Here is a 27,592-nt window from a genome sequence, read left to right as displayed (position 1 = left end):
GTTGTGAACTCTCTCTCACCTCCAGTAGACCATCACAATTAGCAGCATGATGAGGCACAGCAGAGTGAGAGCAGACACCACCACCAAGGGGACAATCCACACCATCCTGCCCATCCCCGGGTGAGGTGGCCGCATCCCATTGGACATGGTGGTTCTGTCTGAAAGACAACACAAACACATGTTAAATGTCTAAATATGTAGTACTGACTTATACAGTTTCATCTGCGCTCTTATAAAGTGCCTCCATGAATATTTTTAAAGGCTATTCTGATGTTTTGTTTGTAGATAAAATGGAAATCTTGGAACAGAGTAGGGTTAGTCTTTGCGTTGCCGTCTTCTCTTCAGTTAAACGCTGGGACACTATGCTAGGCTTTTCTCCATTAATTCTATAATGTTCACAAAATAAATTGTTTCCAAAAATTAAAAGCCTAGACAGAACTCATTATGGAAAAAAACAAAAACAAACACAAATCAGGGAGAGAACAAACACATTTTACAAGAGCTCAAGATTAACTCTAATTAGATGATTAAAACAATGTGATTGGGTTGGTTGATCAGATTCAAAAGAAAACCGCAGTGTTGTTTGTTTATATTGTTATTGATAATCACTAATGCCAAGTGCCTTTTTACATTTGTCAGTGCCACTTCTAGTATTTTCATGGTTTGTTGAGGGGGAAATAAAAAAAAAAAGAAGAGGCAAAGACATCTTCATAAATGCTCTCCCTCGAAACAAACTCTTTTGAAACATGCTTAAAGGAATTCCTTGAGGCACAGTCCCTCTGGCAGACAGCCTACTTCTTCCTTCAGGTCTCTGTGTTGTAGTGACACAAACGCCTGGGGCGCCGTCTTTGACCGAGATGGTAACCAGTGTAGTTAGCGTCTTATATCAAGTTATTTGTTCTGCTAAACTGGTCTCTGTAAGTGTTGGTGGTGTTTACAGAACTGTGCTTTGGAAAGAAGTCTTGCCTGGCACAATAGCCGACAACAAGGGAAAAAAGGCTTAACAAGAGTTCAAAAGATTTTTCAGTATGAGGAGAAAAAAATAAAAAATAAAACAAAAACACAGGAATCGAAATGTCCTGCTCACCAGTGTGGACAGAGAAAGGCCAGCTGTTTGCATTTTCGTTTTCAGTGGGAATCTTTGTAGGTAAATTCTTGGGAATTTGCGTCTTTACGCTGCTATTACGTGGCTCCTGAGTGGACACTGGGTTTACACCTGCGGGGTTGCTCTCCACGTCTTCACCAGTGCTCGGAGGTACTGTGGTGTCTTTAACTGTAGGTTTCCCTTCTCCTTTCTCTTTGGCTGTGGATGCGGGGGTGGGGATTAAAGGTTTTTTGGCCAGAGTGCTGTTCGCTTGTTTCTCCCCATTATCAGTTACAGTCTTTTCCTTCTTCTTCTTCTGATGCTCTTCCTCCTCCTTCTCCCCGTCTTTCTCGCCTTCCTCCCCCTCCTCTTCACCCTCGTGCGGAGCATTATTCTCCTCAGACGTATTGTCTGTCTCGGAGCCCTGAGGTGGCGTCTGCTCGTTGTTGGACTTTGCGGGCGCGGTGGATGGACGTGTGGGGTTCTGAGTGGCTTGAGGCGCCTGCGTGGGCCAAACAGAGCTGGGCATGGAGGAGATGACCCCTCCGCCGACACCCAAGCCTGCCAGCAAGGTGCTCGTCACTACCGATGCCACCGTGGCCTGGCTGCCACTAGAAGAGGGGCCCATCCCTGTTGCCATGGAGACAATGGAGAAGTGGATTCCAGAGGACGTCCACGTGGAGGAACCAGAACTGATTGGAGCCATGTCTGCTGAGGACGCAGGAGAAACTGTGGGCTGTGAGAGATGGGCAGAGAGGGGGGGAAAAAATGGTTACCCAACAGAATATGACATGAACGTCACTGAGATGCAAAAAGAAATGTGCACTGCCATCTTCTGGTCAACTAACCATCCCAGTCTTCACAATTCGAGATCCTTCAAAAATTCTTGTTGTATTAGCTGTGAAACAAAAGAGGGAGGGACATAAATTTTTTATGTATCCATCTATTAGTGCATTTGAAGAAAGAACAAAGGCCTTAGACTACACCTGCTGTGACCACATACCTCTGAACAACAGTGTTTGGCTAAAATCACTGCGCAGATCATGTTGACACACTGCCTGCACTCTGAACAGGTACAGGATGTCAGGGGAAACGTTAGTGATGACTGCTTTCTGTAAGAGAAAACACACATAAAATACTGTCAATTCTAACTGAATATGCATTGTAATACATTAACGCATTTGAAAAGGCAAACGCTAATAATTCAAATAGCCTCCAATGAACGCGTTCCATTTTAAACTACTGCTTGGCCAACAGTCTGTGGCCCACAACTTCGAAGCTGTTTAGAAAGGTTATTTTCTGTTTAATTTAATTGTGTTTTTGCAGGTTGCAGATGGCTTAACTTGTATTCAAAGTGCCCTCAGAATAGGTGGATGATTGCCTCTGGTGTTGCAGAGCCAGTATTTCTCCAAAATAATTCAGATAAAGGTGTCCAGAGATAGAAACTGAAAATTGAAATGGAAATGAAGTGAGCAAAATAAGGACTTTAGTGCAGAGAGGGAGAAGTGGACAGAATAATGTGAGAAAAAGAGGCTGATCGACTGTATTAATGGAGTGTAACTGCACGGACAGAGCACCACACGGACACTATAATCATTCTCTCAGTCAGCCATTTGAAATCAAAGCACAATGCAAATTTACAGGTCTCCCACTTCACCACGACAAATAAATCAAGTTATTACATTAATGCATTCCACGAAAAATAGTCACTTAGCCTCACGAGCCCAACATGGTTCACCAGTCACATCGTGGGTAATACATCTTCCGTAACAAAGTTTAGATGACACTTGATATCTAAGTAAGCATTTTCACAGTGCAGCAGCCTTTATGGAGAACGCGCTGCTCTTTTATGGCCAGAGAGTACAGAAAATGAAGACTGTAGAGATATAAGAAGAACATCAGGGTGCAGTAATCATTAACAGAGAGCTAAAAAAGTCAGTAAATATTAATGAAAGACGCCAAAATTCACAAATAATGAGAGAAAGCTATGGGTAACATCAGGTATAACCATTGTTGCTGCAAGTGAGATGGGAACTACTGTCCACAATGAGCGACAATAATTCAACAAAGGGAATAATATTAACTTATGGTATGTTTTTTGATGAGAATAACAGTTTATTTTGTGGAGGAGTTCTTGACTGCCAGAAGCCTGGTTGCATATTGATTTCAGCTCACTTGTCCATCATTTTCTAAGCTTCAGTAGCTACATTCGAAGTTCAAGTCCTCCTCCAGGCATGTTTTAGGAAACACAGTATTAAAGATAAGCTGCACGGAATAATAATTTGTGTCTGAAGTGTTTTTCCCCGCACAAAGTAGTTCAATTACCTGGTTTAAAATTCTTAAAATTACATCTCCTCCTCCTTTCTCCCAGAATCTATGAATATGCAAATCATTGTTCATTGTGTAACTGCTGAACACAACGCGTCTCCTTATTCACCGAGTGTGTGCGCGCACCGGAGGCATCGAACTCGTGCAAGTTGCACGCTGCAAAATTCGCTTCTAAACTAGTCATAATGTCATGAAATCATCCTGTAGAACGATTGTTTAAAAAAAAAAAAATATTCAGTGCCAGACTCTGCAATTGGATCCTTCTGCACAGTGAAGGTTAAACATCAAAGTGAGGCAAACACGCTTGAGTGAAGGGGGTTATTACCTTAAAGGATTAGCCAGCTCTTGCCTTCAGATCTCACCCCTTCTGTGCAGTTACCCGCACCAAATAGGAGTCACTAGTGCAGCAACATTACAAGATCCCTCACGAGCTTCCAGCCCATGACAACTGTGTTTATTGGAATGCGCCAAGCTGGAGGTAGCACTGCCACCAGGGAACTGATCCCAGGTCTCTGAACTGGTGAGATGAGATTTTTCTCCTCTGCACTGTTTATATCAAAAAAGCCAGTCATGCGGACTATAAAAACAGCTGGGGGTCAGTGGGCTTTAAAGAGATGCACAGCTGGGTGTTGGATTTCCACAAATGCAAAAATATGTGACCAGAGAGAAGAATATATAGAGTGAAAAAGAACAGCCCTGTAGGTGCAACCTCCTGCAGAGGGAGGATATATCTGTGGACACCACTGAATATTCTGCTGAAAAGCTACAGTAAGAACCGAAGTGTGCTAACTCACTGTTTAAGGCAGCGAGATGAATTATATGATCAGTGGAGCAAAGATCTAAAAGGGTACACTTGCTCTGCATATGTTAGTAACAGAAGTTTCTGTTGAAAGAGCCGCTTGTACTGCCTGAAAACTGAAGATTTTTTAAATGATTGCTTTTTAAATTGGGAAAATAAAAGCGAATATATTATTTTGTTTACGCTGCCTCGGTCTGTATGTGTTTTTTTTTTTTGTTCACCCTGTAATAGAGGTGCCTACTTCTGAGGCTGATTCAAACCTAAATGCAAATAAACACATTGGTAAATGCTACACCTGGATAAAGGCCACAGCTGCAATTTTGAACACATTATATATACAGTATCTCAGTGTGACACGTCAAAGTTTGTGACGGGCCTGTGCTTCTATTCTTAGACAGGTGAGTGACAGCAGAGTGTCTGGGCCCTCATATCAGCCAACAGCCACATGCAGAGTTCATCATAACCTGTCACCTCCAATATACACCGTCACTGATCTGGCCAACCTCTGATCCTGACAGATACATCTGAGGCTCTGCACACCAATCAGAGCTGTTTATGCAACATTTATTGTAAAAGAAATAAATAAAAGCTTTTAAACAGCCACACTCACCATGCTCTGATCCCCGGTCTTGGTGAAGGTCTTTTCATCAGCAACATCACGTTTCACCCAGCTGTAGGAGACCATGTAACTGGTGATAGGTGGGTGGTAGACTGTCAGAGGGCGTTCCCAGCTCACCATCAATGCCGTCTGGTTTAGCGGCTGGATCTTCATGCTCACCGGGGCACTGCTGCACACTAAAAAGACCAGAGAGAAAAAACAGAAGGATATGAGAACAAGCCAGCATGAAAAGAAAGAAAAGGGGAGGGGGGGGGAAACAAAAAAAGACTGACAAGGAAGTAAACAGTGGTGTCACTTTTTCACTGACTGAATACAGCTTGGTGAAGATGGAAGACTGATTGGGATAACTGCTTGACCACATGTGTTTTTGTCTGTTGACATGTGTGGGTAGAATGAAGGTTGCCTTTTAACAGGCTTATTACAAAATCCCGCTCGCTTGACTCAAAGCCATTTCCACTTGAGAAACACCCAGAAGTGCACGAAGCTAAAGTAACTCAATAACAAAAATACTCCTGAAGGCTTCAGTTGGGTCACGCACAACCTCAGGTGTGTGCAGATTGTCAATCTGGACATTTTGTGCCTTTTTCATGCCAAAAAAACGGAAGAAGAAAAAAAAAGCACAGGCAAAATATAAAATAACCAAGCACCGCGTGGAGGGCATGTAGTACAGATTATCTAGCAGCAACATGCCCATACCCAATTTGTCAGATTAAACACTACGCACAAAGGAGACAAAAGATAATCTGTAAATCGTCCTCAAGGTGGCAGTGCAGGCTGCAGCAAGGATATTTACACAGGGATCCATCAGTATGGGTAAGGGACAATCTGGACATGCTTCTCAGCAGATCAGGGCAACAGCAATCAGGAACTAGTGTCAAATGATTATGTGCTCTCAGAGTTTCTGCCAAATTGAAATTGTCACCACAGTTTTCTCCATTTGCACACTGAAGCTATGACACAAATTATGCACCACGATATGTGAAAGGGAGAAAAGGGAGACAGGGTGGAAAGAAATCAGTCAAGAGAACACGGGGGAAAAAACAAAAGGAAGAAAATCTCGGGGTGTTGATTAGATGTGACAGGTGCGAAATGTATTATAAACCTGTCGGATGTGTGTTGTCAACCTCAACAATGATAATTTAATAGCAGCTGAAGATGTCACTGCGGTTTTACTGCCTGCATCACTTCTGTCATGGCAATCATCATCCTTTTAACAATCAGCACGCACGTATTAGTAACCATCTCAGCTTCTCCCGTTCTGCATATTGCAAAGAAAAAAAAATGTGATTCTTCTCCTAAAAACGTGACATCTGAGCAACCTTTTCTTAAATGTGGTCAAGTTATGAGCAAACGCAGCGACCAGGCACTGATTTCAAACTTAGATCTGCACGTGTTCGTTTTATGAAAGCTGCACTTGGTAAAAACCGCCGCAGAGCAGGATCGAGTGGAAACAAAACCTTAAGCTGACAATAAAATGTACACACTGTTTTAAAAGTGGAGGAATTCTTTTAAACGCTGTAACCTTCAAAATTCGTGTATCATAGAGGTTCCACCTCAGTCTACAACACCACTCAGCACAGAGCATGAATCTTTCTCTCGGCACTGTCTACCAAGCGGTGATGAATCGACGGTTGTCAACAAACAGCAGTTCCAAAGCGTCTCACTTCTAAAGCCTTTACAGTATTTTTTTAAAAGAAGCTGTTTGCAGCTTTGAATGATCGAGGAGACAAGGATTTTACTCAAAACACAAAACAAAAAAAAATATTTATTGTGAACTTTGCACGCGAGCTGAGTAATGCGTGTCATCTCAACCATCAAAAACCAACACAGTAACTACAATAATCATTTGACAGTGATGCTCACTGCCTATAGCTTTAACCACAATCTTAACACCTACTGATTATTTTTCAAGACTAATGCTCCTTTAATTAAAATGAAAGGCTGACTGGGTGAAAATCGAATAACTGCCTACTGTTGGAGTATTTCTTCAAGGAAAATGCCAAACATTCTTCGGTTATAATTGTTCCGGAGCAAGGACATGGCAGCCTTTCTCCACTTTATATCTTTATACATTCATTACTTTTCAGTTCTGTGCTGTAAGTGACAACACAAGAAAGTTTAAAGCATCATTGTGGGTTCTTGGAAACTGTCGCTGTCATTTTCTACAGTTTCGAAACATATTATCGCCAGTTCCCTAAACTGAGAATATAATGAACACAGCAATCTGATAAGACATATAAAAAGCAGTATCACCATTGTCTCAATTAATTAAATTTTAAATGGAGGGTATGGCTTTGGCAGAGCTGGGGTTTTTTGGGTTTTTTTTTTTTACACATGCAAAGACACACCAAAGATAAAATAAATAGTGCCCTATATATCTTGGCATTATTACTGGACAAACAATGACAGTGCACCACCACAAACTAATCTGCAATCTCTATTTTGCATCTGAAAGGTTAGCTCTGCATTTGTAATGGCCAAACAAATTCCATTGCCATAAAAGCCACAGCGGTGGAGCATTCAGTGAAGGTGCGGCCCTGGCTCTCATACGCCATTTACAAGCAAAGCCATCATTTATTGTGCGCGGACAAACAGTCCCCGTTGCACAACCTTGACAGATGTCATCCTTGCAGATGAGATTGACAGTGTTTAAACCTCCAATCGCCTATACATTCTTACATAAAAATATTCTTTGATAAAAATGCAGATTAGATTTTGCAAAACAGAAAATAAATAAATAAATAAAAAGACGAGGGAGGGGGTAAACAAAAAATTAAAAGACACTGGTTCCCATTCATTCTGCCTACTGACATAATGCCACAAAAGCAATTTCACAACTTAATTTGTATGGGTCTATTTTAGCTGTACCACATATTAATGATGATTGCTGATCGGCCCCGTTAGAGTGCTCCAACTTCATCACAAGCATTCCCAATCAATTCTCCCTGCCAGACACCAACAACACCACTTTAAGGAGCAGCAGCCTTTCTCATTAGTCTCCATAGTTCCTGTACTGTTCGGTTAAAGCCAGCACGGCAAGATGCACACATAAAAGAGAAAGACAAACAAAGATACTCTGATCAAGCACTGCATGAGGTCCGTGCCTGGTATTAATATGTGCTTTGAAGAATCAGTTGTATCAGTGAGAGAATCAAATGTGCCAAGTTTTACCCAAAAAGCTCCTGAAATTGGAATTATTACATAAAACTACTGATTTCTCCTCTGTTCAACTTTTATCTAATAAAATACGAAAAAAAAAAAAAAAAAAAAAAAAAAACACAATAAAATTGTCCCTTTACTGACAGACTGATTTGAGCCGAGCTCTATGATTGGTTCCCTATGGCTTCATAGTGTAGCGGTTTAGATATTTCCCTAACAAACAAAAGATCACCAGTTTGATCCCAGGAGGAGAGACAAATCCTTTTGGGGTTGTGTAAGGAAGCGCATCCGGCATATGCCAAATCAGACATGCGGCGCTACGCACTATGGCAACACCTTGTGAATAAAATAGCAGCTGAAAAATATTTATTTTTTTCTCTGATTGGTTCCTGATCTCCTAGGATTCATGTTCTCTAAATTCTAATGATGCTAATGTTAGCCTGATTAGCTAGTTAGATACAGCAAATAAAATCTGCCTCTAACTTCAGTTGGCAAAAATCAACACTTGCCAGCTAACAAACTCTTTTATCCGTCAGAATCTAGGAACAAAATCCAAACAATGCATAAACTAAATTAAATAAAGCACTTTATTCATATTAGTCATTTTATTTACGTGTTGCACCGAGTCTGCTGCCCTCTTTGCACATTTCATTTAATAATATCGATCAGTATAGACAGTTTCACACACGCCCAGGCTCACAGGATTGTTAGACTTTAAGTTGAAATCATTATGTAGCTGGGCGGCTATTTCAGTAATTTGGTAGTTTGTGACTTGGTTTCCAATGTGTGTGTACACACACGCGCACACACACCTATCTATCCATCCGTGTGTGTGTGTGTGTGTGTGTGTGTGTGTGTGTGTGTGTGTGTGTGTGTGTGTGTGTGTGTGTGTGTGTGTGTGTGTGTATCTCTCTATATATATATATCTATATCTCTATATATATCTCTCTATATCTCTCTCTATATATATCTCTCTATATCTCTCTCTATATATATATATATATCTCTCTCTATATATATATATATCTCTCTCTATATATATCTCTCTATATCTCTCTATATATATATCTCTCTATATATCTATATCTATATCTCTCTATATCTCTCTATATCTCTATATCTATATCTCTCTATATCTCTATATCTCTCTCTCTCTATCTCTATCTATATATCTCTATATATCTATCTATATATATATCTATCTATCTATATCTATCTATATCTATCTATCTATCTATCTATATATCATCTATCTATCTATATATATCTATCTATCTATCTATCTATCTATATATCTATATATATATATATAAATAAATTAGGGCCCATATTGCGTGAACGGACTCTGTTCTTAAAAATCTGAAAATTAAAAGTGTCTTTAGGGTTTTTTTCATTAGCATGTTAACATTTACTGAGCCAATAAAGTATAAAATTAACAGGTTTAGATTAATGCCCACTTATCTTGCCAGTATATATTTAGGTAAAGACTGTGACTGAAATTAACCCACCGAGATAGTTTAAACACTCATCTCCCATTTACAAAAAAAAAAAAAAGCATGAAAACCCATCATCATATTACAAACCCTGATAGAAGTCCTTAAGCCCTTATATTTAGTTTGCCCTTTCTAAGCATTTTCCTGCTTTTCAGTTTTTTTCACAGTGCATTAGAGTATTTTAAAACTACCTGCGTGTCAAAAACCAAAAAAGAAAAAGGGCCGGGCTCAGTATGGTAGAAAAAGTAGAAAAATAAATACTTGTAAGACTGTTTCTATCACAGATCTTGGTCCATGCAACATTGGCTTAATGCCAACACTATTCAGCACAGTGTGCATTTATAACATTAATCCACGCTGCAATATTAGCTACCAATTCAAGCAGCTATTCACCGCTGAAAAAGTAAGTAATAATTGTAATTATGGGAGCTCCGTGGATTAAGCAAATCCTTTTATAGTAGTGCTGCAGCTGAGAAAATCTAAAAATCATAGAGAAAACAAAGCTTACCTTTTGAAGCCTCGGTGCTATGAGGGCTTCCCAGGATCTCGGTCAAATCCCTCTGCCATGCATTTTCTACAGCCGACTTAAAAACTTTGCGATTGCCCAGGTCCTGCAGGGGCCTGAAGTTGTTCCTCAGGTACTCAACAGACTTGACGTGGTCCTGTTGCTCTGTTGTAAAGATGGAGTAGAAAGCCTCCAGCTGGATAGAAAGAAACAAAGAATAGCTATTGAGGCAAATTCAAGTGCTATTGTGCATATGTATACGTGTCTGTCCACGCGCTTTCAATATATCATGCAGAACTGCATTTGTAGTTGCATGCCAGTAGCTGACTCTTCACAACTGGAGTACAGCATTTGCAAGTAACATTCACACCACAGGCACCAGTAGGCACAGACTTCAATCATCACCCTGGGCTGCATGCTGGGCTGTAACTTCTCAATGGGGCAAATTTGTGGCCATTGATTGCCATGAATGATCTCCTGCAGTGTGCTGTAATGACTACACATTACAGATACTGTGGAATCAATGTGTCCTATGCGTGCTTGGAGAAATGAATTACAGGTTCATAAAAGACTATCTGTGAGCGTCACAAACATTGTAAAGGTGGGTCAATATTCTTGCAGGAGAAGTCATTTCTGAACAAAAGATTTGTCCTCTTGCAAGATGATAGAAATTCCACTGAGCCTTGCAAATTTCTACAGCACAGAATTCTCTAGAGGATATGCAGCTGGGTAACCTAAGAATTGTTTGTATAAAAGATGCAGCAAAGGACTGTGTATGGGATCAGCAGAAAGCACTGGGCATGGCTTGGCATATATTATCTCTCAAATCAAAACAGCAAAAACCGTTGGAGGCAAGATGCTGTAAAGCACATAAATGAGTAGTTTAAAGGCATTTTTTTCATTACACGTGTCAAACTTTTACTTCCAGTAAATGAGAATTTAAATTGATGAACCTGAACAACTTTAATAATATGATAGCCAGCTTCCACACAGGGTAGTATTCCATTTAGGAGTCTTTAGTCAATGTCTCACACTAACAGCACAATATATGCATAGGTGCTATCTCACACTTGCTATCATTCAAATGCCAGTAATTGGCTCTCCCTTCCTGCTTAATCATCCACTATATAGGCAGTGATGGTTTCATATGCAGAGGAGTTGGAGAGGAACGAAGGAAAAGGGAAGAAGGAGGGGAGGCAGATGAGGGGAAAAATTGCTTGTGCACTGACACCGTGGGACAGCAAGCGATCCACTGACTGTGCGCAAATGGGATCTGACTGTGCGTGGAGAATAGAGCTGTATGGACAAGTGTGTGTGTGTGCGCACGCGCGAGTATGTGAACTTGACGCACCTGTGAGTGGGACAGATACACAGGCCTGGAGAAGATGATCCACTCCACTACCTTGCTGCAGGGCGGAGTGGTCAGAGAGCCGGTGTATCTGTAATAACTGTCCACCGACGATGGCAGCAGATCCCTCAAGACGAACGACCTGAGGTAGGTCTCCTTTTCTGTGTAAAGAGATCAAAACCTGTCAATGCACAGCGCTGTAAAGCATATCGCTCCCTGCACTAAAACCCTGAATGTGTCAAGTTACAATTACACCAACATTAACAAGGTTGTTTCATTTCATTCCCGGTGTGGCATAATTACTGCTTTCCTGAAACCTCCACGAGTGGAATGGCAGTAGTTAAAAGCCTCACCACTTGTTATCACTCTGGCCAGATCTCTGTACTCAGATGGACTGAGAGAAGAGCAAAGGGAGAGGAGTGTGATAAAATGGCCAGCTCTGACAGCTGATCTGTGGCTGGGTGGTAGCGTGCTCCGCTCAGTGCAGCAACTGTGGCATGGGCCATGGGAATTACGACAGATCATAATGATTGCTGGATCTCTTCAGTCCTCTGATCAGAATCAAGTAAAGCTGTACAGAAAAACAAACACTCAACAAAAAACAAAAAAAATAAGCAGCATCTTTTAGAGGAAAATTCCTATATGTCCTGAGAATATACAAAGTGGATTATGCAAGTCGGTTTGACTGTTTTTTTTCTCCTTGAATTATGATGACAAATATCAACATAAAGCCAAACTTAATTCAGATCTAATATCTTGTAGCTCATGGGTTTAGGGTGTGGTTTATATTCAGGCTGGTGAGGTACGGGAAGCCTCGCCCCTGATGCCTCATCTCTACTCCGACTGAAATTCAGCGCGCACAGCCTTTCCTCTCTCCGTCTTCAGACTGTGTACGTGCCCTATCGCTCATGGGCCACCGAGATGTTGATGGATGGATGACTGCGGGATAACGAGCTAGTTGAAAAACCAAGCATCCTAACAGGGGAGAAGGCACGGAGGAAGACAGTCCAAAAACCACCACACCCACACCAGGCTCTCTTTCAGTCAGGAAATGAAATAATGTGGTGCAAGCATGGACATCTGTGCAGTCCAGGCACTTGGAGACTCAAAATAATCAAGTATATGCAACATGTTTGATAATCTGTCTTTATCGAGGTTATATAACAAAAGAAAAAGGGAGCTTAACTACATCTTTGGAAAATAACCACACGCACGTTATCCTGGTTTAAGGCTAATCAGAATATAGTTATTTAAAATATGCCAAAACAAAGTGCCCCTTTCCTGGTTCTGAGGCCAAATCCCATGTGTTCCTGTAATCTCCAGCACTTTGCTCTGGTCAGATTTTTACCCTTATACATTTATCTTTAGCAAAAAGAAAACCGCTAATATTTTTTTTCCCCTCCAACGTGAATGCCAAATGTCATAACCTCGCTAGCCCACAATGCAAAACATCAAAACGCCCATCTCCAGAAAGTTGAGGTTGTTGAATTATAATTAGAATCGATTCAGTGAAGCCCAGCGCTGGTCTTTCAAAACCAGCGTGAGTGAAGAGCAATTATGCTTCGCTTCTATATATCCTCATACTCTTACATGTCCTTGTCTGTTTACGATTATGGTCACAAAAAGACCGTCAGCTGCAGGCTGTAAAACAAGTCAAACGTGTCCGTGTAAACAGAGCTGTTGTGCCCTCATCTGTAGTAAAGGATTACACACTCGTGATAAAACATATGCTTATAGACTGCATAAGCCATGAATCCCGTGACGCCGGCCCAGCAGCAGTAATTTAAAACAATATGCCATGAAGAATTGTGCCATAGCACAAAACACAAGACATTAATAGCTTAAATATGAATATAAGCTTATGCAGGAGCTGCAGTCCATGAGAGCTCATAGATTTACATTTGAGCCCGACTAAAACAAAGGGTTGTCTAATTAAGGCTGAGATGTAATTAATAGTTCTTTCTCTGTGAGTGAAGCTCCTTGGAGGTCTCCTACTGTGGAGCCACAGTAGCACGGCAGAGGCGGGATCTTACAAATTTTATCTCCTTTTGAAGTTAAACTCTGCTCATAGCTTGTGTTTAGACTAATTTGGAATTTTAAAAATAATAGTGCTTAAGCAGCTGAATGCAAGAGCGTCGAAATTTTGTTCCTGGAGGAGGAGGAGGAACGGCACCATATCTGCAATGGCAAAAGGATTTTACCTCTGCGGATAAATCAAAACATCTATTACGAAAACATCAGAGGGATTTTGTAAGGGTCAATTGCTTTTCGAAGATCCCATTAGAACTTTATTTCCCCAAATGTAATGTTTTATTGCGAGATTGAGAGATTATGGCATTAAAGTTAAAACTATATGAAATAAACAAATAAAAGCATCGCAGCTCAACAAAGAATGACGAGCACTCAATGGCATGAAAACTATTCTTCTATGGAAAGTACAGTGTGTCAGGGGTTACGTGCCCGTTACTTACCATGATGCACTACTCCCTTCAATCCCTGGATGATGGGGTCCACAGCTGGGTTGTCTTTTTGCCCCAGCTGCAGGAAACATCCAGAGACAAAGGATTAGAAAAGGGATTAACAGACTTCCATAATAATCCAAATAAAATACCAAAAGACAATCGACATCAGCGGACTAAACCGCAGAACCAAAAGCCATCTTTTTCCATTCCGCTTCTTGTAATGGTTTTTGTTTCAGGGTTTGACTGTTCTGGTTTACTTGGAAAATAACCACCAAAAATCTGAACCTATCATCACACAGTTTTAAAAATGTGTTACAAAATAACCTCGATGTTTATGTGCAGTACCCACTCTCCAACATAACCATAAACTACGTCTCCAATCCCTGCTCTGCCTTTAGTATGTTAACTTGCTTTTGATGCTTTGATTTTTATAAAAGACACTAAACATATCTGATCATTTCAAAGACTGAGTTCGCCTGCGTTCGCTGTGATACTGCATGCACTGTACAGTAAAACCTGCACTACTTTAAAAGACAGTCACATCTGCTGCAAACGTGATTTAAAGCAAATTAAATTAAATCTCAGCTACAAAACACGCTTTCAACAAAGTTTCAAACGTCTGTTACTAAGGTTCTTTGGATTGAACTTTTCTAATTAAAAACTATTCACAACACAGTACTGATAGAATGACTTCATATCAAATTAAAATAATGTCTTTACTCATCCGATATGATTTTCATTATGATGTAGATGCATGAAAATAATTTTTAATAGTGTACATTTTACAGATGAAGGTAGAGAGAATGAGCTCACGAGTGTGCTTCCTAATGCTACGAAACTCAATAGAACGAAATGGTGGCAAAAATAACTCAATATCTGTCTGCTGAGGCACAGGTTTGCCGAGGACTCGGTGCTTTTACAGTCGAGCTGCAGAGTATACTGATAAATTCTGTCTGAGAGAGCTGTCTCATCCATTTTCCCAAATGCCAAATATTTTTCCAAACAAATGCACATTTTCTGGTCTTTGCAGATCTACGGGTAGTATCCATGTGTGGCCTGTGACCTAGAATGTAGATCGCACACAAAAGGGGGGGAAAAAAAAAAAAAAACTAGAGATGAACATCGTGATGTTCACTGAGCAACACTCAGGGAGACACTTTCTGAAACTTTTTTCGATTTTTGAAAAATCCAGATCCGATTTTCTTTTTTCCAGATGATTTAAAATGTTTTAATGACCACAGCAGTCCTCCTCCTGTGCCGTCTCCAGAGGACTGGTGATGATGGCTTCTTTATCTGTTGGGCTGGCAGTTCATTGTTTGAAATGACAAAAGATGAGCAATATTGCTCAGTCCAACGTTTTTTTAAATATTCCCAGCGTCCCACTTAAGAGACAAGACTGGACAAAAACAGTGTTGGGATGCGGGGACCAATAATACCTTGCTCGACATTAATTCAGGTCAGTCAGAGGAGAGTAATTGTTTGGAGCTGAATGCTGAATGTGGATAATATGCACACCTTAGAGGCCATTAATAGGCCTTTGGGGAGCACAGGAAGAATACTTTTCATTGATTAGAAATAGTAAATCTGAGCCAGTGTGTGCATGCCCGCTTAAAAACCTTCACACTGTAAACTGTTTTTCCAACAAATTGTGTATGGTGGTGCTAATTGCAGTAAGCAATAGGGCTGTCAGGACCCAGCGGAGCCATTTAGGTCCTCGTGCACACGCGGTTCATCATTGTCTAAGAGCAGACCTACATTGCAAACACCTGTGTCCCGATTCCAGCCTACCTCAGTCGAAGAACAGAACCTTTTCTATAAACTATTAAGGTGAAGGTTAGCAGATATTCATCAGCTGCCACCAACTGTAAAGTTGTTGCTAATAGAAATTAGTCTAACAGAGATAGAAACCCCGGAGTTCTCAGTGCTGCTGCTTAAATCTTGGAGGTGTTTGTACACCTAATAGAAATTAGGACCATTCTTGCCCATTAAGAGCTTATGTGCTCAGATCTTCAGGGGACAATTTGTAGTATCTCAGCAAACAATCTGCTGTGTGCCACAGAACAAGAAAAACAATCAGCAACCAGCTGGAGAGAAAATATCCTATCGCAACGCAGGTGCCAAAGATCATTCCTAATAAATATTTATCATTTACGGACTTGAAAAATTTATATGATTACCTTTCTCAGAATTGGACCAAAAACAATCCCAATCTTAAATTCACAGTTCCAATGCCCCGTTTTAATCCTCTTTGACTCCTACAGGCAGCTTCCTTTTATCTATTCCATTTATTCACTCATCTCCTTGGTTTTGTAAATGATCTCTTACAGCTGGCAGTAAGTCATTTCATACAACAGTGAAAAAGGATATTTTCCATCAATATTTCCAGCAACTACACCCAGAGCTACTACAACGAGGTTTTACTCTTCTGAGACCTCTGATGAGGAAACTAAGCTCTAGCTATGAAGGATGCACACTCATAAGGCCGATGATAATGTCAGTAACTTTTACTGATATCTGCTCATAAAACACCAATGATGCCATCCATCACAGTTCAGCTGAGAGGAACTTGAATGTGTATTAAATTTCATGGTAGGTCATCAATTAGGTATTTAGTCTGGAGCGAAACGGTTGCCCAGTCCAAAAGACTAGAGCTGCGGTGCATTGTTGGATTTTCTTGTGCATCATCTCGAACTTTAGCTCTGCTGATACTTTACCTCGAAGAAGATGGCCATGGCAGCAACGATGCGTCTTTCCTTAATGGCAGCACTGAGGCTGTCAAAGTCATCCGGATTGTAAAGGTAGATCTGCATCTGGGGTGGGAAACAGAGCATAAACAGCTTAAGGAGTGGACAAGGAGAGCGAACAGTCCTGTCATCAATCACTTGGACACACTGCTGAGGAGCTGATGAAAAGCTGTTTTGAGGGGCATAAAAGAGGGTGTATTTATCACTCCTATAAATCTCCCATAATCTGTGTCATTCCTTTTTGTGTGCTGCCACTCCTGGAGGATGTTAGAGAAATACAGCATCCCATTCCTCAGGGTGACTGTCCTAACAGACAGTCACGAGCAGAGAGGAAAAACTGGAGGAACGTGATCCCCCCTTGTGCTGAGATCTAACAGAATGGCATTCTTCTGATCACTGCTTAAATTACCTTAAATCACCCACAAACACTGCTTCGGATTTCAAAACAAAGCTTTGGGCGTGTGGGTTATAACGGAAAACCAGCATACAGAGAATACACCATATATAGCATGTACCATGCCTTGGGTTTTCAATTAAAAAGGAAAAAAAACCCCTCTTCTTTTCATTTCAAAGCAGACATATAACCGTAATGCTGACCAGAATCAGCAAATGATTCTAAAAGTAGCAATTGGAGCTGTCTATCATCGCACATTCAAGCCTCTTTAAATTGAAAAACCCTTTCATGTCACTGAACCAAGTTAATTGGCAATAAGAAAAAGGTCCTAGATGTTGATTTAATTAAAGGGTATGCATGCCTTTTTTCTTTTCAAAGGAAAATTACGAGAAGCCACAAACCACACGTGGCTGTGCTGACAACAGATTCAAAAAGTCAAAGTAAATAAGTGTATAAATCCATTAATGCTAACCATCAGCTTTAACCAGGTACAAAATTACTCAGATAATTTGAGTTAATCAGTTTCCTTCAGAGTTCCTTTAACTGCAGCCTTTAATGGAACTAATTTGTTGTCTGAGAACTCAGCAAGAAAGAGCACCGGCCATTCATCACCCTTCAGATGTTATTAACTACTTTACCCAATTAAGCTCACCCCCTTAGGCTTCATTTACTCAGAGAGATTGGCTCATGTGACCTGCTCTTGTTAACAGCACACTTTGGAAAACTGGATTCTTCATAGCAGTGAAAAATGTAAAGGAATTTTAATCGCCCGATTGCAGAATTACAACATTTTGTTTTTAGGTTTGTCAGAGTCCCTGCTCTTTAGAGTGAGCTTTATCCACGCTTACATATAGTGCTCAAAGTTGTTGATTCAAAAAGGAGCAGACGTGGGGTCTGACCAATCTTTAAGCTATGAGTAATGCATAGAGATGCCGTCCACATACTCTGAGCCTCTATCTATAGCAACCCATTTTTTTCGCCACAAAGTGAGTGTGAACACAAGTGCTGAAAGCTGTTCTGCAATCCCGAGTTCCATTTAGGCGCACACAGGTGAAAAACAAAGTCATGTTTGGCGTGATTTCCCAAGACGGCAAAATATTGAGGCAAGACACAAAATCTACAAGAAATAAGTTTGTTGGCGGAGGGAGCTTAGATGTTATCACAGTATCACAAATGCATTTCTTCTTTCCTTTACAACAAGTGTGCTACTGCAGCATTTTGTCATTAACAGATAAATCTCTCCATTCTTGCACTCCAATCGCACATAATCATCTACATTATCATTTTACTTGGGCACCTACAAAGTGCTAGAGCATTCATTTTCAAGACGAATCAAGTGTCAATAAAGTGTTAATTTGCACAGTAGGTGCTGCTGAACAACTAAATTAAACTTAGTATTTCACATTACAAATGACTGACAGAACTTTATAGAGAAAGTAAAAGACAGCACATGATGGAAATCTGTGAACTGTATCTAAAAGATGGAAGTGTCAACTATGACGCCGTTTCACATAACTTGTTATTGACAAATAGTTAGCGAGCCAGCACACCCCGGTTGACTCCAATAATGACCGTGACATACAAAATAAATTGAATTTTAGTCAATATGACCTGAAAATAGTGATTTAGACTATAAAGTCAACAGAAAAATGTTAACTGAGGTTATAAATCATAGAAGCTGGGGGCAACTTTTCATAAGCATCTATAAAAATTAAGCACCTTGGCAACCAGCAGCTTCTCAGCCAGAGAAGCTAAGCTCATCCAGTCTATGTAACTAATGCTGTCTCAAATTGCGCATTTCCATGCTTAACACAGTGCTAATAGTGAGCGCAAGTGTATTCACACTGACAAATACAACTACATGAGGGACCTGTAGAGGTACCCAAATGAAATGATGCAACTCATAATGGTCATATAACTGTGTGTGGATGCTGCAGCACACTTTTCACCTTTAACTCACCCATCTCCACTGTGTAGCAGAAGGGAAGGGACCAGCCAGGAGGGGGAGAAGCTGTTGACAGCGACAATACTGAATCCAATGCTAAGCAAGCAGCTAACTTTTTTATCTCCGTGCATTAAAGTAACATTTGTTGTGGTGTTGCTTTGTGTTTATGCGTGTTGAAAGGTAGTCTTCGTTGTAGAAAAATCTACTACTATACGAGTAGTCAGAAGACTGAACAAGACGCTCACAAAATGCAGCAGCCATGGAGCAAATGATGCGAGTCGACACTACCCTGTCAGAATTTGTTTCGTAAGAACGCGTATTGTGTAGTTAGTCTCTTGAGGTATTCAAAACAAGACAATATATGTGTCAGTAAGCACAGACATCACTGATGTACATTTAAAATGACAGCAACCGAACTAATTGTTTGCTAGAGTAAGAGTGGAACAAATATATCTCCACTTCAGTGTAAAAGACTTACCAAGTACATACAGTACAATCTATACTATAGCTAGCTATCTGGCTCTCTATTTCTAAATTTTATTCACATATACATATGAATATACACAAACATATGAATATATATACACACATCCATATATTTATTTATTTTTCCACTAGTTTTGTACTTGTAACACTGTCTGGATTTGTTCGCAATTTTTGTAATTGGTTGTGTGTGTGTGTGTGTCCCACCCCCCCACCCCCTCTTTTAAACATCTTTTGCTTATTTGAGTTATCTCAGTGGTGCAGCACACTGAGATTTCAGGCTCAGCATACATCGGCTGGCCAATATTATCGACTGTTTCTGGCCTATTGAGGGGCTTTACTTGGCCCAGAAGATAATTCAGCAAAATATGCTCAAGGAAACGTTGCATCAGAGATTGTTAAGCAAAACACGCTCTGACTGCATTATTTCTGATCATCTCAGCACTGTCTGCAGCACAGTACCAGAGTAGGATCCGTTTAGACTCACTGTAAGTTACTTTTTGTCTTTTTAAAAAAAAAAAAAAAAAAAATACACATATATTGCTGTAAAGCAATTAACTGTGATCCTTTTAGTATAAAATTCAACCACTAAAAACAAATCTTTCTTTTCAGGAAATTGGCATCTTAATCAAAATAAAAATAAATAATGTCCTTTACAATTTTCCTCTTGCTTCATTGAAAATGCACAGACAACAATTTTAAAATATTTTACAATATTTCGTTTAAAGAGCTTATGCATACTGAGTGGACTAACCATTATAGAAATATAAAAAGTAATTTTGGTAATTACCAATACTGTTAATTTAGGGCAGCTGTGGCACAAACTTTATATTGGGTGGTGGCCTAATAAATTTGTTAAGGACTGTACATAAAATTAAAAAAAATAGAAATTAAAAAAAATTGGCTGATATGCCAATATCAGCCAATAAATCCATTCCAGTAGTTATTAGGAAGTTGAGGATATCTAATGGAGTGGCTCTTCGCTCATTTGACACTCATCTTTACTCAACTTCTCCCTTTCTTACTGTACACTCACCTTAACACTTTTCATACATCCCTAGTACTGTGTGGAAACGCATACCCTTCGAAGGTGTGATTTGTAATCCATGTATAATTAATCTAACCTTGGTGACACCCTCATATATTATTAGAAAAGATCTCCCTATGGTACCCTGAGGGAGAAAAAAAATTCCAGTTTCATTTTTCACTCCGCTGTTTGAGCGAACAGGTGGTCCATCTATCGATTTCCCCACTTCACTCCCACGAAAAAGACCGCGGTTAGATTAATGTCAAGCTCAGGAGCCACAGGCCGAGGAGCCCATTGTTTTTTTTCCCCCTTTACTTTTTAAAATAACCATGGTACAAAGCCAGACCTGCTCTATAATACAGCTCGTTGAATTTAAATTTTGTGTTTCGACCCTCTGGACACATGTGAACCACATTTGTATACACTTTCGAGCTTCTGGGCAGGTGGGATAGTAAATCCCCCCCCCCCCTCCTTTTTTTAACACTGAAAAAGCAAAAGCTTTATGCACAGTGTTATATGTGACTCAGAGCTCAAAGTGACGCATTTAAAGTGGAGAGATAATTAGACAGCAGCAGATTGGAAAACAGTTTCTGTTTAGCAGAGACAAATAAGCCCTGGAGCTCAACCTCCAAGGTCATGCTGTTCAACTCTTGAAGAACAAAAACATATACACAACAAAAGCCAACCTCTGCTATAAAGGATCACTGGGTACATCGAGCACAAACATTTATCCATAGGCTGTAACACGCAGAGATTGGCTGCACACATCGTGTCAGGTTTAATATCATCTTAAATACATCAAATTCTGCCAAGTCATATCAAAAAAAAAGGAGAAAAAAAAAAAAGGAAATGACATTGGGTAAAACAGCCAAATGGCTAAGGGCTATATCCTACACAGCCTCATTTCCCTTCAAAACATATCATTTTATTTCATGTTTGCTTTCTGGTATCTGAGGTAATCTATCATTTCTGATGTACAGTATGCCAGCTGACTTTTTGATAAGAGAGGAAAAAAAAGACCTCCAAGTCAGTGCCGCTTTTGTGGTGCACGTTGTACATACATTTCCTTTTCCTATACAGATGGGTGTCTGTACAGACTGATGTCTGGAATATTCCTTTTCGTACTTCCTATAGGAAATGTCATCGGGAGCAGCACATTCTGATACAATACAGTCACTATTTGTAGTTCCGAGTGGCTTTTGGTGAGCCCACACACACACACACACACACACACACACACACACACACACACACACACACACACACACACACACACACACACACACACACACACACACACACACACACACACACACACACACACACACACACACACACACAATTATACTGTGCTAAGTCAGTCCTATCTGGGTTGCATGTTCTTGACATGCTTGTTCAAAGAAGACATGGCACAAGAAGAGGGTCACCCATTATTTAAGTTGCAGTGCCCATCCAGAGAGAGCTTCTTTTGAATGAGCCGACAGCACACTTGCTCTGATAAAACCACTGCAGTGATAAAATAGAAAACAGAAAGTAGGACAGCTGATAGCTACAAAGATTTGAGTTCAGAAAAAAAAAAAAAAAAAAAAATTGCAAACAGTGTACATATATCACATTCACAATCAAATATGAGAGCCCTCCTTTCTACTGCTGTGCCCAACTTCTCTACAGTTTTATTAATTAACCTCTGCTGTTGGGTGGTGCGTCATGGGTCACATGTGGCACCACCTATCAGCAGAGGTTAATTAATAAGCATACCCTAGATGTAGCTACAATTTTTAAATCTAAATAGCCTTACATGCCTGTTGGTAGACACTACAATGTTGGTGCTATCAGTGTTCAATAATGCAATCTATCAGTACAAGCTACAATTAACCAGAGTTCCTGAAATACTTCACATGCAGATGGTAACAGAAAACAACTGACAGCCACTTTACATTCAACACCCCACTTCCTTTCATCCCCAGCAGTGTGAAATAGACTGTAAGAAGATTTGCTGAGAAATACAAAGGACCCGCATGCACACATACAGAGACTCCTTCATTTATTAGTGAGATAAAGGCTATAGCAGATGTCCTTTGCAAATGGCAAGAGTTTCATTCTTGATTGCTGCTACACATTAAGGAGCATTCAGTCTAGGGTGCCAGCACCATACCCACATTTTTGCAATTCCACTGTCAGCAGACAATTATTCAGCAATTGTAGATGTTTAGCTTTATTTTCTGCGTGTTTGATGACGGATGCGTGTGCTGGCATTACAGCAGACGTTTATCTTGTGCAGCTGTAACAATATTTTTTTAACCTCTGTATGTATGTATGTATATATTTCTATGACTTTGGAATTTTTCCACTTAATTATATCATTAATGTGTATTTAACTGGTTCCATGGCTGGTATGCTTTATGCTTATTTATAAAGGGAAACACATATTAGCTTTGGAATCCATGTTCTTTGACAGAGGATTCAATGCAAAACCTTAGCATACTTTTTTTTTGGGTATACCAAGTTACAAATCTATATTTCTCATCTATAAATTGTATTACTGGAAGAAATGCTTTGTTTTCCAACAGCTGTTCAAATTGGCTATTAAAGTAAATTCTGCAGTCTTATTAGGGAGCACACCATCAAAGGAGCCATATGCACAACAGCTTTATAATGGCTGTACATTATCCGGTGCCCTTTAACACTACACTGAACACAAAATTATGTGGCAAAAATAAATCTAATTACCCAGCCATTCAGCATCAAAAGCTGTGCCTGCAGAGATGGCTCCAAAGAGGAGGGCCAAGAAACAAACACAGGAGGCTTCTAGCTGTGTGTTTGGAGATAGGACAGAAAGGCTCACTAACAGCCACTTCCTGTTTTCATATGCTGCTAAATTTAAACTAATTATCAACAATTTGACATAAGAGGGGGCAAAAACCGTATTCTATGACCCCACTCTGCAAGAAGAGCATTACACAACTGCAATTTCAATTTTAGACAGCGACTAGGAATGGCTGGCATAAATGATGCATTCAAAGTCACTAATACCTCAATCTATGCATGATATTAAACGTGAAATTTGTGCTTTAATATGTGGAGACAATAAATAATTCAGAGAGGCGTCACTCTTTACAGCCATGTTACAGGAACTGAACCACTTCCAGTCTGTTTTCTCGTGTTAAGCCAGTTCCATAATGCGATCGTAAGATGCTCCCTATCGCATAAATTCCCATGTGTTTTGAAGACCATAATCCCAATTTATTAAAAAGCCTTTCTGTATTGCAAATGTCATAGGCTGTCAAAATGAAGCAAGACACAGATTTCTATCATCAGGGGTACTTTCTCACCAATTATGGCATACGGCTATTTTCTAGTAGACGTGTGAAGACAACAATCTGTAGCAATGTGGCAGCTAGCAAAAGATTATTTAAATAAATGCAAACTAAAGACGATGCACTGTTTCTCATTTTCCTTGGATCCAGAATTTACTTTAAAATATAAAGAGGATTTACTTTGATCCAATGATCTGCCTCAAACTAATATCGTGTCTTGACATGAAAACTAATGTTTTTGTGCATCAATATGTTCCCTTAGCTCAGTACAAAGGCTCATGACATAAATACCTGCAAAAATTTTTTAAAGAACTACCAAATCCTTGTCATAAATAATTTGGATAAATATGTGGGGGGAAAAAAAATACATGCTGGTGTTTATGGATATAAAAACAAAAATGCTATAAAAATAGTTTAAGCATAAACTTACAATCTACCAAGGCAATTCACTAATCTCTCTCCAACATTCATTGTTGACCTTCAACACTCCATATCGCACATTTATCAGATTGCATGGTAGCAACATGGCATTTTACCTCTACAGGGAACCTTCTGCCATTTATGCTGTGTTCTGAGCCTGCTGATCCATTACTCTGGCCCCAGTGAAACTCCATCTTCTCAGCCTTAAAGCGCCCTGGCAGTCCAGCCCCTGCTACAAAGTACTCATCCTTCAGGAGTATAGCAACTGGAGGAAAAAAGAAAAGAGGTAGAAAAAAAAGAGAATTGAATCAAACAAGGGAAGACAATAAGCACACTTGTGTTAAGGCAGGGCAAAGGAGATTACTCATCAAAGAACATGGTCTACAGAAGCTCAGATGGGCAGTCTAAACTTAGACATTTTTTTCCTGTGCCTATTAACTCAAGATCACGGCTTCATTCTCATTACCCGAATCCAGATTTGTCTTTTCTTTTCTTTTTTCCCAATGACAACTAACTCACTGGGGGAGACCGATGTGACAAATCAAACTTGCAAAGAGTAGCTAAGTAGCTGTGATTTGCTTTAATGATCAATGCACGGATGAATAGTGCAAACTCAACAATTCTTTTCTACAACTTGCATTTATTAAACGGATTAACTAAGCTGTGTAGACCGCAGACTTGTTCTGAAATAATTAAACTAAAAAATATATATTCATTAAAAACTAAACTATCTGGCAATAAGAAACGTAAAAATCTCAAATTATCTTAATTCATTGGGGAGTGACTGATGCAGGAGACATTTTCTAACAGTCAGCCCATCAATTGTCATGATTTGTTTTTGTAAGACCTGTAATGCATTTATTAGTGTTCAGACCCTTTCACGTTTTCCACAATTTCAAATTTATTACACAAAAAACACATTTTGAGACAGTTTTTAATATATTAAAGATATAAGAATGAAATTTTCAGTTTCCTTAACATAATTAGCAAGTGTAGACACCGCTCTATACAGTGTGTCATAGTGAAATGGATGCATAAGAATGAAAACAAATAATTGAGGGTAAGAGAACTCCACGGGTTTGACAGGATTGTGAAAAGGTACAGATCTAGAGAAAGACGTAATATTTCTGCAGCACTGAAAGTGCGACAGAGCTCTGTTTCCTCAAATCATCTTCAAGTTTTGCAGCCACCAATCATCCTCAGTGTGAGTTTTGCAGGCTAACGGGAACACAACAGTAACTGAATGAGAGCCAGAGTTCTTTTGTGCCGACTGGAGAACCTTAATGAACAACAACCATCAGTGCAGCACTCAGCTAATCAGGCATTAATGGTAAAGTGGCCAGAAGGAATCCATACTTCACTAAAAGGCAGATTGAACTCCCAATGTGTGCGGAAGAAGCCAGGCACTGAGCACCGCCTCATTAATACATTCCCTACAGTCAAACACGGTGGTGACAGGATCATGCAAGGAGCGGGAGACTAATCAGGATGGAAGTAAAGATATATGCAGCATTCTTAAGTGAAAATCGTTTCCAGAAGCAGTCGTGATCTCGGACCGAGCGAATGTTGGGCTGAAGCCTGAAAAAGCTCTAGAAAAAGTCGTACCCGGCGAGATCTCAAACCTTAACCTGCCAAAGCATCTGCAGAAAGAACAGCAGTGCATCGATGCTGCCCCTCCAGCATTGTTGAGCTTTAACAATTCTGCCAAGAAGAATGAGAAAAACTTAGAAAAGAAAAGTACGCCAACCTTGTACAATCATTCAAAGAACACTGCTACTTAAAGCAAAAAGTCAACCTTATGATTAATCATCTAAATAGTATGTCAAGTCCATGTTAATAAACAAAAACTTGTTTTTCCATTGAGCACTGTGTGTTTGCAGATTAATAAGAAAAGAAAATGGAAAGCATTTAAAACTCTGCCTCTACAGAATGATTCATAAATTAATCTGCAGAATTCGGTGGTGAGCAGATGAGCAATGATCACAATGACGCGTCTCAGAGAAAGCTTGCACTGGCCGCCTCCACTGACCTCCACATTCCACTAATCGACTCCAAGACGCCGCTTTAAAAGTAAAAGCCAGAGTTTCTTTAAGATGTTACACGACTCGCTAAAAGACACAACAGCCTTCTCTCGCATTGTGAGCTCCTTCCGTGCGCTAGCTTTTCACAAGGCTTTAATGCCATTGCCTTTGCTTAATAGCAGCCATTATTGCATTCTCTCTCAAAGGATTATAAACAGTTTCTGCAAGCAAACTTTAATTACATTTTGTGGGGAAAATTAAGCTTTTTGTAGCATTTTAAATCGTTCTATATTAGATAAGTTCATTACAATACTATTTAAGTAATAGAATTTAATTAGCTTACATACATTGATGTGACTTTAACATGTCTACAATTGTAAATTTGCCACAAAAAAAAATCAAAAAAAAAATCAGTTAATCTATTTCTAGAAGCTCATCTGAATGTTGTTGCTACCTCTTTGAATTTACATCTAAACTTATGATTTTATTGCAGAATGAACTAGCACATTCCCTATGAGCCTGCCATTTCTATCAGGGTTTTCATGCAGGATGTAATTAACTCACAGCGGTATTCAATACAGACATTTTTTTTGCCAATGTTCTCTGAACTGAGTACCAAAAGCCTAAGAGTCAGAAAATGAAGCAGTATAAAAATATTTCCAGCTTGAGAACTTTATGCAAAGTTAAACTATGTAGAAAATTACTTAAACATCGAGAATATCATACTCAAAAACTGACACTTATGGACCATGTTGGTATTTGAGAGAGAAAAAAAGAAAGCTGGTTGTATCAAAAGCCTCACACGGGCAGCGCACCAAAATTTTTCAATGTGGAAATTCTACACCTTTTTAACAAACTACTTGTCAATAAGGTAACGTGACACAGTTGTTGATCTGTTGGAGCCACATCCATGAATCCAAGGTGCTCTGTCAGATTGAGATCTGACGACTGTGGATGGCATTTGTGGACAGTTTGATGTTCATGTTCAAGAAACTAGTGTGAGATCATTTAAACTTGGTGAACGTCGTTTTATCCTGCTGGATGCAAGGTTATGAACACAGTTATCAACAATACTCATGTAAGCGTTTAAATCATGTTCAGTTGGTACCAAGGGTCCTGAAACATGTGCCAAGAAAATATCCCCCACACTATTACACCATCGTCCTCAGCCTCGATCCATGCTTTTTTGTTGTTTATGCCGAATTCTGACCCCACCACCCGAATGTTACGGCTGAAATCGAGACTCATCATCAACGCTTTTCCAATTTTCTATTGTCCAATTTTGTTGAGCCTGTACGAATTGTAGCCTCAGTTTCATATTCTCAGAGACGCTCTTCTGCATACCCTGGTTGTTAAGAGCGGTTACCGTCCTTTCAGCTTGAAGCTGCCTGTCCATTCTCCTCTGACCTCTGGCATCAGCAAGCCATTTTCAAACCGATAACTG

The 27,592-nt window shown here is 39.8% G+C and overlaps 1 protein-coding gene across 1 annotated transcript in view; it reads right to left on the bottom strand.

Annotated features, from left to right (window-relative positions):
* ca16b (carbonic anhydrase XVI b) overlaps positions 1 to 27,592 on the bottom strand; it is a 109,756-nt gene that overhangs the window by 18,163 nt on the left and 64,001 nt on the right. Inside the window, exons 4-13 of the mRNA XM_031757559.2 lie at positions 24,244 to 24,392; positions 16,512 to 16,607; positions 13,807 to 13,873; positions 11,339 to 11,496; positions 9,991 to 10,183; positions 4,822 to 5,006; positions 2,088 to 2,196; positions 1,933 to 1,982; positions 1,088 to 1,820; positions 20 to 158 (exon numbers count right to left, since the gene is read on the bottom strand). Coding sequence (XP_031613419.1) covers positions 20 to 158; positions 1,088 to 1,820; positions 1,933 to 1,982; positions 2,088 to 2,196; positions 4,822 to 5,006; positions 9,991 to 10,183; positions 11,339 to 11,496; positions 13,807 to 13,873; positions 16,512 to 16,607; positions 24,244 to 24,392 — 1,879 coding nt within the window. The remainder of the gene's footprint in view (positions 1 to 19; positions 159 to 1,087; positions 1,821 to 1,932; positions 1,983 to 2,087; positions 2,197 to 4,821; positions 5,007 to 9,990; positions 10,184 to 11,338; positions 11,497 to 13,806; positions 13,874 to 16,511; positions 16,608 to 24,243; positions 24,393 to 27,592) is intronic.

The sequence above is a fragment of the Oreochromis aureus genome, linkage group 5 (assembly GCF_013358895.1).
Source record: "Oreochromis aureus strain Israel breed Guangdong linkage group 5, ZZ_aureus, whole genome shotgun sequence".
Lineage (NCBI taxonomy): Eukaryota > Metazoa > Chordata > Actinopteri > Cichliformes > Cichlidae > Oreochromis > Oreochromis aureus.
This window is presented reverse-complemented; position numbering and strand designations above follow the sequence as displayed.